At 47.4% G+C, this 13,867-nt stretch overlaps 1 protein-coding gene across 1 annotated transcript in view; it reads right to left on the bottom strand.

Moving 5' to 3' along the window:
• Nucleotides 1-13,867, bottom strand: part of mapk8ip3 (mitogen-activated protein kinase 8 interacting protein 3) — a 212,030-nt gene that overhangs the window by 45,658 nt on the left and 152,505 nt on the right. Inside the window, 4 exon segments of the mRNA XM_072481763.1 lie at nt 4,025-4,181; nt 5,322-5,483; nt 10,228-10,323; nt 11,563-11,689. Of these exon segments, the coding sequence (XP_072337864.1) occupies nt 4,025-4,181; nt 5,322-5,483; nt 10,228-10,323; nt 11,563-11,689 (542 nt within the window).

The following is a 13,867-nucleotide window of genomic DNA, read 5'->3' on the forward strand; positions in this document are numbered from 1 at the left end:
CCAGATAACGAAAGTTTAGCTTCTGGATTATTAATCCAGTGTGATTATCACCATGCCATCATCGCCCCAGTATGACCATGCTGAGAGTGCAACATTCTCCCTTTCTGCAACCTGTCTGCCTATCTAATTCAACCAAGTGGCAACATGAATTAGATAACGGCTAACGTCCATATCATCCAACCACCTGGAAATTTTTCCTGCGCTGAAAATCATGATGTGCCACCTGTACAGGCCCAGAATTGACGGCCTGAGGCTCACTGGAAATCGGGGGGGCTTCAAGTTTTATCTCCATAACACCGTGGAGTTGCAGACACGAATTGGCATTCTGGTGCAGTAGGCCAGTAGGGGTCTTCTCAAGATCATTCAACACAGACGTTGGGCCATTCAGTCCATTGGGGGTAGGGGCTTGGTGGGGAGTGGGAGACGAGCAGAGGGGGCTGGTCAACAGCTCACGGTATTCCTCTGGAACCAAAATGAGCACTCGTGCCTCATCCGACTTTTTTTTCTTCATTCGTCCTTGGGATGTGGGCGTTGCAGCATTTGTTCCTCATCCCTAATTGCCCTTGAACTGAGTGGCTTGCTGGGCCATTTCAGAGGGTGGGGGAGGAGGCAGTTAAGAGTCAACCTGTGTGGGTCACCTGTAGGTCAGACCGGGTAAGGACGGCAGATTTCCTTCCCGAAAGGACATTAGTGAACCAGACGTTTTTTTACGAGAATCGGCAACGGTTTCATGGTCATCATTAGATTTTTAATTCCAGATTATTTTATTGAATTGAAATTTCGCCATCTGCTGTGTTGGGATTGGAACCCAAGACGCCAGAGCATTACACTGGGTCTCTGGATTGCTAATCCAGTGAAAATACCACGACCCCACTGCCTCCCCATAATTCCATGGTAGGTTCGGTAACAAAATAAAATAAAACCTGATCTGTTTTTCAGTGGTTTCCAGCAGCCTCCAAGGACCATTGATTAGGCCGCAGTTTGCACCACCAATTACTTTTCTTAATTGGTATCAGGGTCCTAAGAGGATAATGAAGTAGCCTGGAAGCCTGTTCAAACACTTGGAAGCCTCGGCGCCTTTCCAGGAAGGATTGGATGCCAAAGATCATACCCAGAAATTAGTATTTCAATCACCTATTTCTTACCTAGATATTGCATGCAACAGGGATAGTTTTGTCTCTCAATGTCCACAGTTCTAGCCTCAGAACAGCATTGTAACAGCATCAATGGGGCAGTCTGGTTTCTTGCAGGAGCCATCCTGACTTTTGTTTGAGCAAGCTATTGTTAAATTCTCTTTCAGCTTGTATAGTTTGGACTCTTGAGTTGAAAGACTATCCAAACTTAGCCAATTAGGTCCCTTCAAATGCACCCCAGAGAGAAGTCCGTCACTCCTTACTGAGCGTAGCACAGCAAGTGTGGACTCGAGCAGGCCGGTCCTGTAGCAGCAGTCTGCATGCCAGGCAGAACAGGTTGTACAGCAAGCCCCCATCACAGTGAGGAGAGAGCTCTTACAGATTCCAATTCATGCTATCCCTATAACCCATTCCCCTACCAGAGAGATGAGGTCTGCAATCCATTCGCCTGGGCTGCACTTGCCCACAAGTCTATTTTATACTCCACTTTGCCATCCAGCCTCATTCCAAATAAATGCTTTGATGGTCAAGAGTATTATCACTCGTTCTGTAAATAGTCGGGGAGAACTGGCACGTATCTGCTCTATAGTGTAGTCCTACACACTCCATATGCTTCACCCGATGTCTATGTATTTTGTGTATTTATCGTCTGCCCTGTGTTTTTCACTTATGGAAAGATCTGCCTGGACTGTACGCAGAACAATACTTTTCACTGTACCTCGGTACACGTGACAGTTTCACCCCAGAAGCAACTGTGCAAGATCCCATAAAAAGCATCCATCGGCAGAAAAGGCCACCGTTCAAATATCCAAAAGGTCTTCAGCCAGCATCAGACATTATTTTCCTGACATTTTCCCTGTGTGTTGCACATTGTCTGGATGCAAGGATCAGAAAAAGTGGATGTAGACCACCGCCCCATTATAATGACCTGAGATTTCATAGAGTTCCCTTTTCGTGCAGCAAATGCCCCCAACAAACATATTCAAAAGAGGGTGTGTGTGCATGTGGGGGTTTGGGGGTTACTCTCAGCCTCCTGCCTCAATTTGTTGACAATATAGACATGCTTAGATCTGCACACAGTAGCGTGCTAAGCTGAGATTAATGGGCTGAGCAGCGACGGAGGAGGCTCAGCAGCAAGCAAAACAGAGCTCGAAAAGGGCAACGTTAACCTCCAACATTTTCAGGCTTTGCAACACCAGTAAGCCTGCAGCTGCACAACATTTTTCTCAACTCTCCACCGGTACAAGGTTTTGCCAAGGAGGGGGATTGCCCCGAGGGGAGCGACCGAGCACTGTTAATACTGCCAAACTGTACTTGGACAGGCAGGGGCACTCTTAATGCACTGCAGCTACCCATCGTTTGGGAACAGGTCATCCAGGCTAATTGGTCCCATTATGCACATCAAGCATGGTTTTTAAGAACAGCGCGTGGTCCCATCTCCTGAGGATGTCCTTATTTATTCCAGGGTGAAAACAAGTTGAATGACGGGCTTCTCAGGGATATTTAAATAACTGCTTTGTGGCATGACTATACAGCCCCCACAACCACCAGCCAAGAGCAATTTACCAACAGGGTTTATTTCTTGCAATACTCTGGGGGGCACACACTCCAACCAGGTAAGCTACCCAGGTCAGCCATACACATACTAGAAAATCACAAGTACAATTCTCTCTATTTTCTGTCCATTACAGATGACACAATTGTGGACCACATTACTAGGGCCTCCTGACATACGTCAGTCAGGCAATCCTCCCTTGGTCGATCTTTTCTGCCTTACTTTGCAAATTGGTGAAAGGAAATAAACGTGCCATTAGATTTATTTCAACTATTAATATGAAATCAGTAACGCCAAAGAACCCAATATTTGTGTTGTAGTGCCCCTCGTCAGGGAATCAGGAGCTAAGAATATAGAATTCCCAAGCTCTGTTCCTGACACATGTCGAGGGCACGGGGTGGATAATTCAGGTCTGTGTGTATCAGAAAAATCGGGCGCCGTGGTTAGCACTGCTGCCTCACGGCGCCGAGGACCCGGGTTCGTATCCCGGCCCCAGGTCACTGTCCGGGTGGAGTTTGCACATTCTCCCCGTGTCGGCGTGGGTCTCACCCCCACAACCCGAAAAGGCTAGGTGGATTGGCCACACTAATATTCTATGTGCAGGCTTGGTGGATTGGCCATGCTGAATTGCCCCTTAATTGGAAACAAAAAGAATTGGGTACTCGTATTTTTCTTTTTAAAAAAAAAAAATACTTCTCAGGATTCAATTATTAATGCAAACAGTCTCAAAAGCCACCCTAATGGACAGGACTAGCCAACTACAGTGGCCACCAAAAGACAGTACTTTAGTCTGGAACCACTCTGCAACCATGGCGTAATCTGAATATTTTTCTTTATTTTCTACTCCTCTTCAGGTTCACTTCATTCCTTTCTAGCTCCATTCGCTACTGCCAAGCTAGCAGGGCAAGCACTTAGTCTGAATAGCACACTATTGCTCTTTGCTAACTTCCTGTGTGATTCCTTCCTTAAGGTTAAAAAAAAGGCTTGTTTTGCCGTGACCACAAGCTGGCTCAAACCGCTTTACAGCCAATGGAGGGATTATTGAAATCTAGTCGCTGATGTAAAGTACGAAACAGGGCTGCTAATGTGGCAGCAAAATCAGCAATGTGATAACGAGCGGACAGTACGGTTTTTTTTGTGACGTTGATTGAGTGATAAATATCAGCCAGGATTCTCCTGCTCATCTTCAAAACAATGCCGCGGGATCGGACACATGCCATCATGAATTAAGTTGCGACATATCATTTTATTTTTACTCCAGTTGCCCTGATTGAACAGGCTCACCACTGCCAAGCATAAATTCAGTACTGCAGCCTGAACAGTGGAACTCACTTACCCGGAACGCTGGTGATACACAGAACATGGGCATTGCACACTATAAACTGGTCCATAATGGTGCCAGGCTGGTTGGCATCAATGATCACAATTTTACTGGTGGAGTGTGTGCTCGTGCAGATCCACACACGGCTCGAGACGTCATCCGCACTGTGAACCTGAAGAAAGAGATCGTAAACAAAAGTCAACAAAGTCGGCAAGCACTCAGATTGGGGCAAGTGTGATAAAATAATGTATTGATATCAGCTGGCAACATTGCATCTATGTGGCAGTGAGTGTTGCTCTGCTTAGAACTACCATCATACGCAGAAAGAATTAGATTTATATAGTGCCTTTCATAACATCGGGATTTATACAATCAATGAAGGACTTTTGAAGTTTAGTCACTCTTCTGAGTGGGAAACGTGGCAGCCAATCGGAATACAACAGGGTCCCATAAACAGCAATGAGATCACGACCTGGGGCAGCACAGTAGCACAAGTGATTAGCACTGTGGCTTCACAGCGCCAGGGTCCCAGGTTCGATTCCCCGCTGGGTCACTGTCTGTGCGGAGTCTGCACGTTCTCCCTGCGTTCTGCGTGGGTTTCCTCCGGGTGCTCCGGTTTCCTCCCACAGTCCAAAGATGTGGAGGCTAGGTGGATTGGCCATGGGAAATTGCCCCTTAGTGTCCAAGAAAGGTTCGGAGGGGTTATTGGGTTCTGGGGATAGGGTGGAAGTGAGGGCTTAAGTGAGTCGGTGCAGACGCAATGGGCCGAATGGCCTCCTTCTGCACTGTATGTTCTATGTCCTAAAAAAAATCTGTTTTAGGTTCTGATGAACCCTCAGCAACCTGAAACATCAACTTGTTTCTCTCGACAGACGCTGTGCGACACGCTGAGTATTTCCAAAATCTCCTGTTTTCATTTCAGATTTCCAGCACCTGCAGAATTTTGCTTTTGTATTATTAGTCTGATTTAGGGTGTCGGTTGCAGGATAAATGTTGCTCAGAAGAGCATGGAGAACTTGGTTCTGCCGTGAATAGAGTCACAGGAGCTAGCGGTCTGTGGAAGAGCTGCACTGGTCATTTAGAGGCAGGGGGGGGTCATAGCTGCTTCTCAATATTGATGAATTTTACACCCCCCTGGAAACAAGTGAAAAGATTCTTACTAAGTGTTCTTATGCAGGTCTGCACTCTTCCTCAATGCCAAAGGACCGTGTTCTCTTTGTTAATTCAGCAGTGCAGTGTAAAGCCACCTTGCGAAAGTCAGTGTTCTTATCTGCCACATGCGGTCGAATCTGTAACACCAAATCTTATTTACCTTCTTGATTTTGTCGGGGGAGCTGTGGCTGCTGCTATTCTTCCCGTCCTTTTCGGTGTCAGAGGTCAGGGGATCGCAGCTGCGGGAGCGGCCCAGTTCATTCCCGTTCTCTGTCCGCGGCGGCTTCCAGCCGGTCAAATCCACACCAGCTGCACACCAAAGCTGAGAGGGACATAAACGTAATAATGGTCGCAGGAAATACCAGAGCAGACACCTCCAAACTTAGACTGGGTGCAGAATGACTGCAAACTCTGATGCCTGTAGAAGGCTTTTTACTCTTTCAAGGGATGTCGCTGCCAAGGCCTGTATTTGTTGCCATCCCTAATTTCCCTTGAACCGAGCGGCTCGCTAGTGGTCACTTTAGGGCAGCTAAGAGTCAACCGCAGTGCTGTTGATCTGAAGTCACTTGTGGGCCAGACCTTTCCAGGAGGCGGGGAGGAAGATACATATCCAAGCCTTTGTTATCTTCAAAGAGATGCTAATGCCCCCTGAGGTTGCAGAAGATCAAATTCCAAAGAACTGCACCAACATCCTTTCTATTTCTAAAGCAGAGCTCTGGTCCATGGAGACAGGTTGTCGGCGAGGACAAAAGAGACCCTGGCTTCGCTATTAAACATCTAAAGATTCCAGACCTGGAAAAATACATCCTTTGTCCAAAACCCAGGAGACGTGGCACAGTTGCTTCAAAGCGCCAGGGTCCCAGGTTCGATTCCCAGCTAGGGTCACTGTCTGTGCGCAATCTGCACGGTCTCCCCGTGTCTGCGTGGGTTTCCTCCGGGTGCTCCAGTTTCCTCCCTCAAGGCCCGAAAGACGTGCTGTTAGGTGAATTGGACATTCTGAATTCTCCCTCTGTGTACACAAACAGGCGCCGGAGTGTGGGGACTAGGGGATTTTCACAGTAATATCATTGCAGTGTTAATGTAAGCCTACTTGTGACACGAATAAAGATTATTATTAGTGGGAGGTCTGTCACATGGGGCGGGATTCTTCGGAAACCAGCGGAGCAGGCAACTCCGGCGGGAAGGAGTGGCGGGAACCACTCCGGCATCGGGCCGCCCCAAAGGTGTGGAATCCTCCGCACCTTCAGGGGCTAGGCCGGCGCCTGAGTGGTTTGCGCCGTGCCAGCCGGCGCGGAAGGGGCTTGGCACCATGCCAACCAGCACCGAAGAGCCTCCGCCGGCTGGCGCGAGTTGGCGCATGCGCGGGAACGCCACTGTGTGCTGGCGTCATCCCAGTGCAAATGCAGGGGGGGTTCATCTCCGCGCCGGCCATCGCGGACTGTTGCAGCAGCCGGCGCGGAGGAATAGAGTGCCCCCACGGCACAGGCCCGCCCGCGGAGCGGTGGGGTCCGATCGCGGGCCAGGCCACCACCCCCAGCGCCCTCCACGAAGGGAACCCACTGAGCCAGGTCCTGCCGGTTAGCTGTCGTAACATACGCCGGCGGGACGGCCGAAAATGGGCGGCCATTCGGCCCATCGCGGGCCGGAGAATCGCCTGGGGGGGGGGGGGGGTGGACCGCTGCCAGCGGCCGCCGACCGGCGCAGCGCGATTCCCGCCCCCGCCAAATCCCTGGCACCGGAGAATTCGACAGCCGGCGGGGGCGGGATTCACGCCGCCCCCCTGGCGGTTCTCCGACCCGGCGGGGGGTCGGAGAATCCCGCCCACGATCTCTCTGAAGCTGCTGGAACCTGTAATATTGACGTATGGAACTGAACCCAGGCAGTTTACCATTTTACACCCAACAAGTAGCAGCAGCAAGAGCTCTCCAGGCAAACTGCCTGGTCCTCATCTACACTGTGCTCATCTGCACTGTGCTCATCTATTTAGATGTGCACTTGCGAGGCCAAGGCATACAAGGTTATGGGCTTTCACAGTAACTTCATTGCAGTGTTAAAGTAAACCTATTTGTGACAATAATAAAGATTATTATATTATTACAAGTGCTGGAAAATGGGATGAGAATATAGGTGGGTGTTTTAGACTGGCGCAAACCTGCTGGGCTTAAGGGCCTTTCCTGTATTGAAGACCTCTATGAATTTAATACCAAAATTCAAATGCTCACAACAATTTATACTGCTGGGGAAAAGGATGCTCAACGCTTTGGCATTTTACATTCTCCTTTCTTGTACTGTTCCAGCTGCTCACAGGTCTTGCATTATTGAAGGATTATCTGTATCATGTTGCAGAAGATTGCTAATGACGTAGGCATATCATGCCCTTCCTTTGGGTGGCGTTATGTTGTTCGTACTGTATTAATTTCCATCTGAATTCCCAGGTCAGGTTCAACTTCATCCGTACCCTATTTTTCCCAGGTTGTTCACGATATTATAAAGCACGATGAGCACAAAACATGCAAACACTTTCAAATCCTTTTTTTCTTTGCAGAAACTGAACAATCACCATCTAGTTTTCCACCTCACTCCGGTGCAAAAATAAGACAACAGGCCTCAGTGTGTCGAAGACCAATACAGCACAGGAACAGGCCCTTCGGCCCTCCAAACCTGCGCCGATCACGAGTCCCATTTAGACCAACTGCCTGTATCCTTCTATACCCCGTCTGTGTCTATCCAGGTAAGTCTTACAGGTCGGTAACGTCTCTGCCTCAACCACCTCATTTGGCAGTGCATTCCAGGCCACCACCACCCTCTGTGTAAAAAAACATCCCTCGCACATCTCCATTGAACCCTTCCCACCTCACCTTGAACTTGTGCCCTCTTGTAATTGTCATTCCCACCCTGGGAAGAAGCTTCCAACTGTTCACCACATCTATACTCCTAATAATTTTATAAACTTCTATCAGGGCACCCCTCAGCCTCCGTCTCTCTGGGGAGGACAATCCCAGTTTGTTCAATCCTCATAGCTAATACCCTCCATACCAGGCAACATCCTGGTAAACCTTTTCTGTACTCTCTCCAAAGCCTCCACATCCTTCTGGTGGTGTGATGACCAGAATTGGACACAATATTCCAAATGTTCTATATAACAGCAGGTGTCACCAAGTTGCTGGAAATGTAGCTCAAATGGACTATAGAATGTGACGGTAGGCATCGCAAGGTTACAACAGAAGAAAGTACAGTCCTTTCAGTACCCTTCTTAGCCTTAATCACCCCCATTTACATTTCTTCTGTCTTCTGTCCTCGACACCTTTGTCAATCCCTACCTATTTAGATTGATTCCAGAGATGAGGGGTTTTGTCGTATGAGGAGAGATTGAACAGTTTAGGACTAGACTCTCGAGAGTTTAGAAGAATGAGGGGAGATCTCATGGAGGTATACAAGATGCTGAAAGGTCTGGATAAAGTAGACGTGGAGCTGATGCTCCCTCTTGTGGGCCATTCTAAAGAGGAGGTCATAATCTTAGAATAAGAGGTAGCAAATTTAAAACCAATTTGAGGAAAAACTACTTCTCCCAATGGGATGTGAATCTGGGGAATTCGTTTCCCCAGAGTACGATGGATGCTGGGACAGTGAGTAAATTTAAGGAGGAGTTAGACAGATTTTTAATTGGTAATGGGTTGAAGGATTATGGAGAACGGGCAGGACGGTGGAGTTAAGGCCAGGACGAGATCAGCCAGGATCACATTGAGGGTGTTGGGCTCGGGAGGCTAAATTGCCGAATTCCGCTCCTAGGTCATGTGTCCCAGGGAGGAGATGCTCTGGCTGATTTCGCAATCCAGCTCTTGGTCTGTAACATTTTAGGTAGCAGATGAAGAGCATATCAGCCATGATAGAATGGCGGAGCAGACTCGATGGGCCAAATGGCCTAATTCTGCTCCTATATCTTACAAAGTTATTGCTGGCCCCCCTACCCAGTCCCATCGATCCACACCTCCCCCCCCCCCCCCCCCCCCTCCCTCCCCCCAACAACAGTTTAAAGCTGACCCCATTTCCAGTTCTCTCTAGATTTTACACCGGGTCTTCCAGGCTCAAAACGTTAGCTCCCTTTTCAGAGAATCTACAGTGCAGAAGGAGGCCATTCAGCCCATCGAGTCTGCACCGGCCCTTGGATGCTGCCAGACTTGCTGAGATTGGCCAGTATTCCCCATTTCTGTTTCAGGCTCCTGCATCCGCAGTAATTTGCTTTTTATCACAGTCCTTTCTAACTTAACTCTAGGAAGGTTGACAGAGTTGGCGGAGGAATCAGGGTGCCAACGCTTTAGCCTAGGTAGAGAAGCGCAATTGCACTTGTCTCGTCATTGCTTCAAACGAAATGTGGCCACGGACCTATCTGGATCGATTTGGAAACGGGACTTCCAAGGGTGGCACGGAAGCTTGCATTGAAAGTTAGAATGGTGGCCTCAAAAGAAATAAAAGGGAAACACAGCTGACGAGCTGGAGCTGACAGTAGGTTTGCAGGCTGTGGCACTGCCTGCCCCATGCAGCGCGACAATCCATCACTTAGCTAACTTTGGTATCAATTCCTCAGCAAAAGTCAGCCATTAAGAGGTTAGCACTGAAATGGGTTATGTAGAACATAGACGGCCCTCGATGTTGTGCCGAGCATTGTCCGAAACCAAGATCAAGCTATCCCACTCCCTGCCATTCTGGTGAGCTCCATGTGCCTATCCAATAACCGCTTGAAAGTTCCTAAAGTGTCCGACTCCACTATCACAGCAGGCAATCCGTTCTACACCCTAACCACTCTCTGAGTAAAGAACCTACCTCGGACATCCCTCCTATATCTCCCACCCTGAATCTTATAGTCATGCCCCCTTGTAACAGCTACATCCACCCGAGGAAATAGTCTCTGAACGTCCACTCTATCTGTCCCCCTCATCATCTTATAAACCTCTATTAAGTCGTCTCTCATCCTCCTCCGCTCCAAAGAGAAGAGCCCTAGCTCCCTCAACCTTTCTCTACCAAGTCCTGATCATTGGAACCTCCCTTTGCCCTTAGCACACGGTTACCTTCATGGTTGGGTCCTTTGCGACCAGTGGACGGCAGTAGACTGGAATCGGAACATTCTTCATGCGATTATCTTCCTGGCTGCCGTTCGGACTCAGCTGCATTAAGAACCAGAACGTCACTCACTTCTCAATAAGATTGCATTCTCACAATATTATAAAGTATCCAAATACGCTCTGCATGTCATTCTGCATGGCGAAGGTGGGGTGAACCAGAAAGTGCCCAAAATGATGTGAGCCACGTTGAGGTTCTTGATTTTAGTCTTAAGAAAATTCCTGGCCTGTCACGCATTCTAATGAGCTTGCGCGAAGGGGAGGCTTCAGGGGTGGAAGAAGGATGAGGCGGGTGAAAAACTAAGGGGGAACATTAGAATCTCAAAAAAATATATTCATTATCCCTTCCCGGCTGAGGTCACCCTCGTCTTCTTTTTATGGTTGCTTTATTTCTCCTGCCTGCTCCATATTCCCTATTTTGCCGGGCACAGATGTACATTACACGGCAGCCAGTCATATCCTAGGACACACTGGATGGGTTTATACTGCGTTGATCCTCTCAAAGCTTCCAGACATTCAAACCTCAGAACATGTGTCCCATTGTGGCACTGGTGGTTGTACGGGCCACATTGTCTTGTCCATGGTGGAATACGGTTGTGACAGGCTCTAAGGTTGCAAGGTACATCCTTGGTCCCAACAAGAGCATTTCTTGGCTGATCAAATAATGGTATCACCACTGGCTGTCACAGGTGGAAGGAATCACCCGAGTTTCTAGAGAAATAGGCATTATACAGAGTACGAGCCTGTCCCTCTGGTCGCAGGCCACTGGACATCAGTGGAGTGATAGCCCTTTTAATTCAGGAAGAGCTCTAATAGGGGTCTAGGGGACTTATGGGTTACCTATGTACAAACGTTAATGGAGCAAAGGCAGTAATGATCTCACAGCAGGTCTGAGGAGATGAATGACCGACCCTACACAAGATATTAGCACAGTCATAGGACATTGCTCTGTGGAATCAAGTGACAGATAGCAGCTATATGAATGATCATTTGGTAGTACAGAATCTAAGAGACATGCTGTCAAAGCTTTTCATCTTTCACTCATCAGGTCAGACTCAAGAATGCCAAATTTCAAAGAGAGCAACAATTTATACTTCATAAAAAGAGGGCTCTTCAGGATGAGTCCAAGGTGGAAAGCTTTGAGAGTGTCTCTATTTTTTCCAGCAACATACGAATGAATAAACGTTTGTTCGGATACCAGCCGGCCAGTATGTTTAAATCTCAGAGCCTGGATTGTGGGCCGGCTTGTTAGGCCGAGGTAGGTTTTGCTGCTTCAGACTGTACCTGTTTGTACTTTGCTGGGAGGCTCCACCCACACGCCTGTAGCCGTCCGTCGTCATTTCTGACATGGTCCCTCACCTGTCGGTACTGTTCACGTTTCAGCTCCCGTCGAGCTGTCGACGTACAATCACTGAGAGGAAAAGCAAACACCAGTCAGTGCACTGTTCAAAGAAAGTAGAAGAAAATGTTACTCGAATGTGTGGGAGCGATTGGCCATCCGGGTGGCTGAGAGTTTAAACTTGCCCCGAGCTACAATTGTATTTCTTTTGCGATCTGAATGCCCCAAATCATTTCTAAAAGGTGCATCTTCAGCCTCGCAACACCCTCACAAACGTCTAGCGTAAAGCTCTCAGTCTCTGTGACAACTATTGTGTTTTTGATGAAAGACTATTGACCAGAAATATTTGCTCTGCTTCGCTCTCCATAGGTTCATCCAGTCCTGCTAGTGATTAAAATGTATAGGATCCTGAGGGGTCTTGACAGGGTGGATGTGGAGAGGATGTTTCCTCTTGTGGGAGAATATAGAACTAGGGGTCACTCTTTAAAAATAAGGGCTCACCCATTTAAGAGATGAGGGGAATTTGTTTTCTCTGGGGGCTGAGTGTCTCTGGAAAGCTCTTCCTCAAAAGGCAGTGGAAGCAGAGTTTTTGAATGTTTTCAAGACAGAGATAATAATAATAATAATAATAATAATAATAATAATAATAATAATAATCGCCTATTGTCACAAGTAGGCTTCAATGAAGTTACTGTGAAAAGCCCCTAGTCACCACATTCCGGCGCCCGTTCGGGGAGCTGGTACGGGAATTGAACCCGCGCTGCTGGCCTTGTTCTGGATTATAAGGCAGCTGTTTAGCCCACCGTGCGAAACCAGCTGGATAGATTCTTGATAAACAAGGGGGTGAAAAGTTAGCGGGGGTAGGCGGGAGGTTACAATCAGATCAGACACCAACTTATTGAATGGTGGAGCATGCTCGAGGGGCAGAGTGGCCTAATCCTGCTCCTAGTTTTTATGTAGTGTTTTCCAGCATTTTCCCTTTCATTACTGATTTCCGACACCGGCAGTATTTTGCTTTTGTTTCACTCACTGGCACTTCCATCTTAAAACTCATCGTACTTACCAATATTTCTAAAATACATTACTACCGTGAGAAAAATATTAGAAGTATTAACAACCTGGCAGACATCGTAAGATCGTCTTCATCCTAAATCAACCGCGGCCCGATATATTCAACCTTAACACCATCAAAGTTCAATGGATTCCTTAGCCAAGATCATACAATGATGTGTGCGCGCTCTCATTTTGACCATGACTAATTTCTGGACCCATTTTTAATATTTCTCCTTCAAAGATCTTGCAGAAAATGTAAAACGACAACTTGAGGGGTACAGGTAATAACGATTTTAGAAAATTTCAATGATATGTTCCGATTGTATACAATGCAGTTGCAATATTCCCAATTTTCCCCATGAAGTATCAATTACTTTAACGTCAAAATAAACTATCCCAGAGATTATTGCACGTAGATTCTAATTTGGTGGATGGAAAATGGGCTGCTCATAGATAACTGCAATATTGCTAGTGTGTTGTTAATAGCGAGGACAATTCACCATTGATCAACACGAACGGTTGTCAGCAACCAACTGATTAGGATTTTCAAAGCTTAACAAACACTAGCGCGAGTTGGGCAGACTCTGGTGGTCGGTGAAAGTGAGAAGCCCTTATTGCAAGTATGTCTGATAGCGCAAGTCTTATCGTTCAAGAGTTTGCCAGCTAAAATCCACAGTTGTTCTACCAGTGAGACCAGATACAGCAACCGGCAGCTATGGAGCACCTGAGCAGATCGGGAATGGAACTGCACGACTCCAGATTTTCTAGGTTGTGATCAAATTTCTATTCAAAAATGTCCTGCACAAGACATTTGGAGGATTTTTAGAATACTGGGAGAAGGGGAGCTGGGGCGTGGGTGAAATGTGACATTTAAAAAAAAATCTAAATCCCCAATTTCAAGAGTGACTACTTTGGTTGGGAGGGGGGGGGGGGGCACCCCCAAGACCCTTGTGGGTAATTTAATTATTTTAAAGAGACAGGCAGCCTCTGATTTAATCTGCTTTCTAGATTCTACCGTGGGTTCATAGATTTCTCCCACCCTGAGAAAGCGGAAATAGGTGTGTTGGGGTTGGGCTTTATATTTTTTAAATGACCAGAGCCCAATCCGTGCACTAAAACTCCCTCCCATGTCTTTCACAAGACATTTTTGGACAGAGAACTGGTCATAACTTCGCAAATAGAGGGCCATATCCAGGA

Source organism: Scyliorhinus torazame, chromosome 17 (genome assembly GCF_047496885.1).
Source record: "Scyliorhinus torazame isolate Kashiwa2021f chromosome 17, sScyTor2.1, whole genome shotgun sequence".
NCBI lineage: Eukaryota > Metazoa > Chordata > Chondrichthyes > Carcharhiniformes > Scyliorhinidae > Scyliorhinus > Scyliorhinus torazame.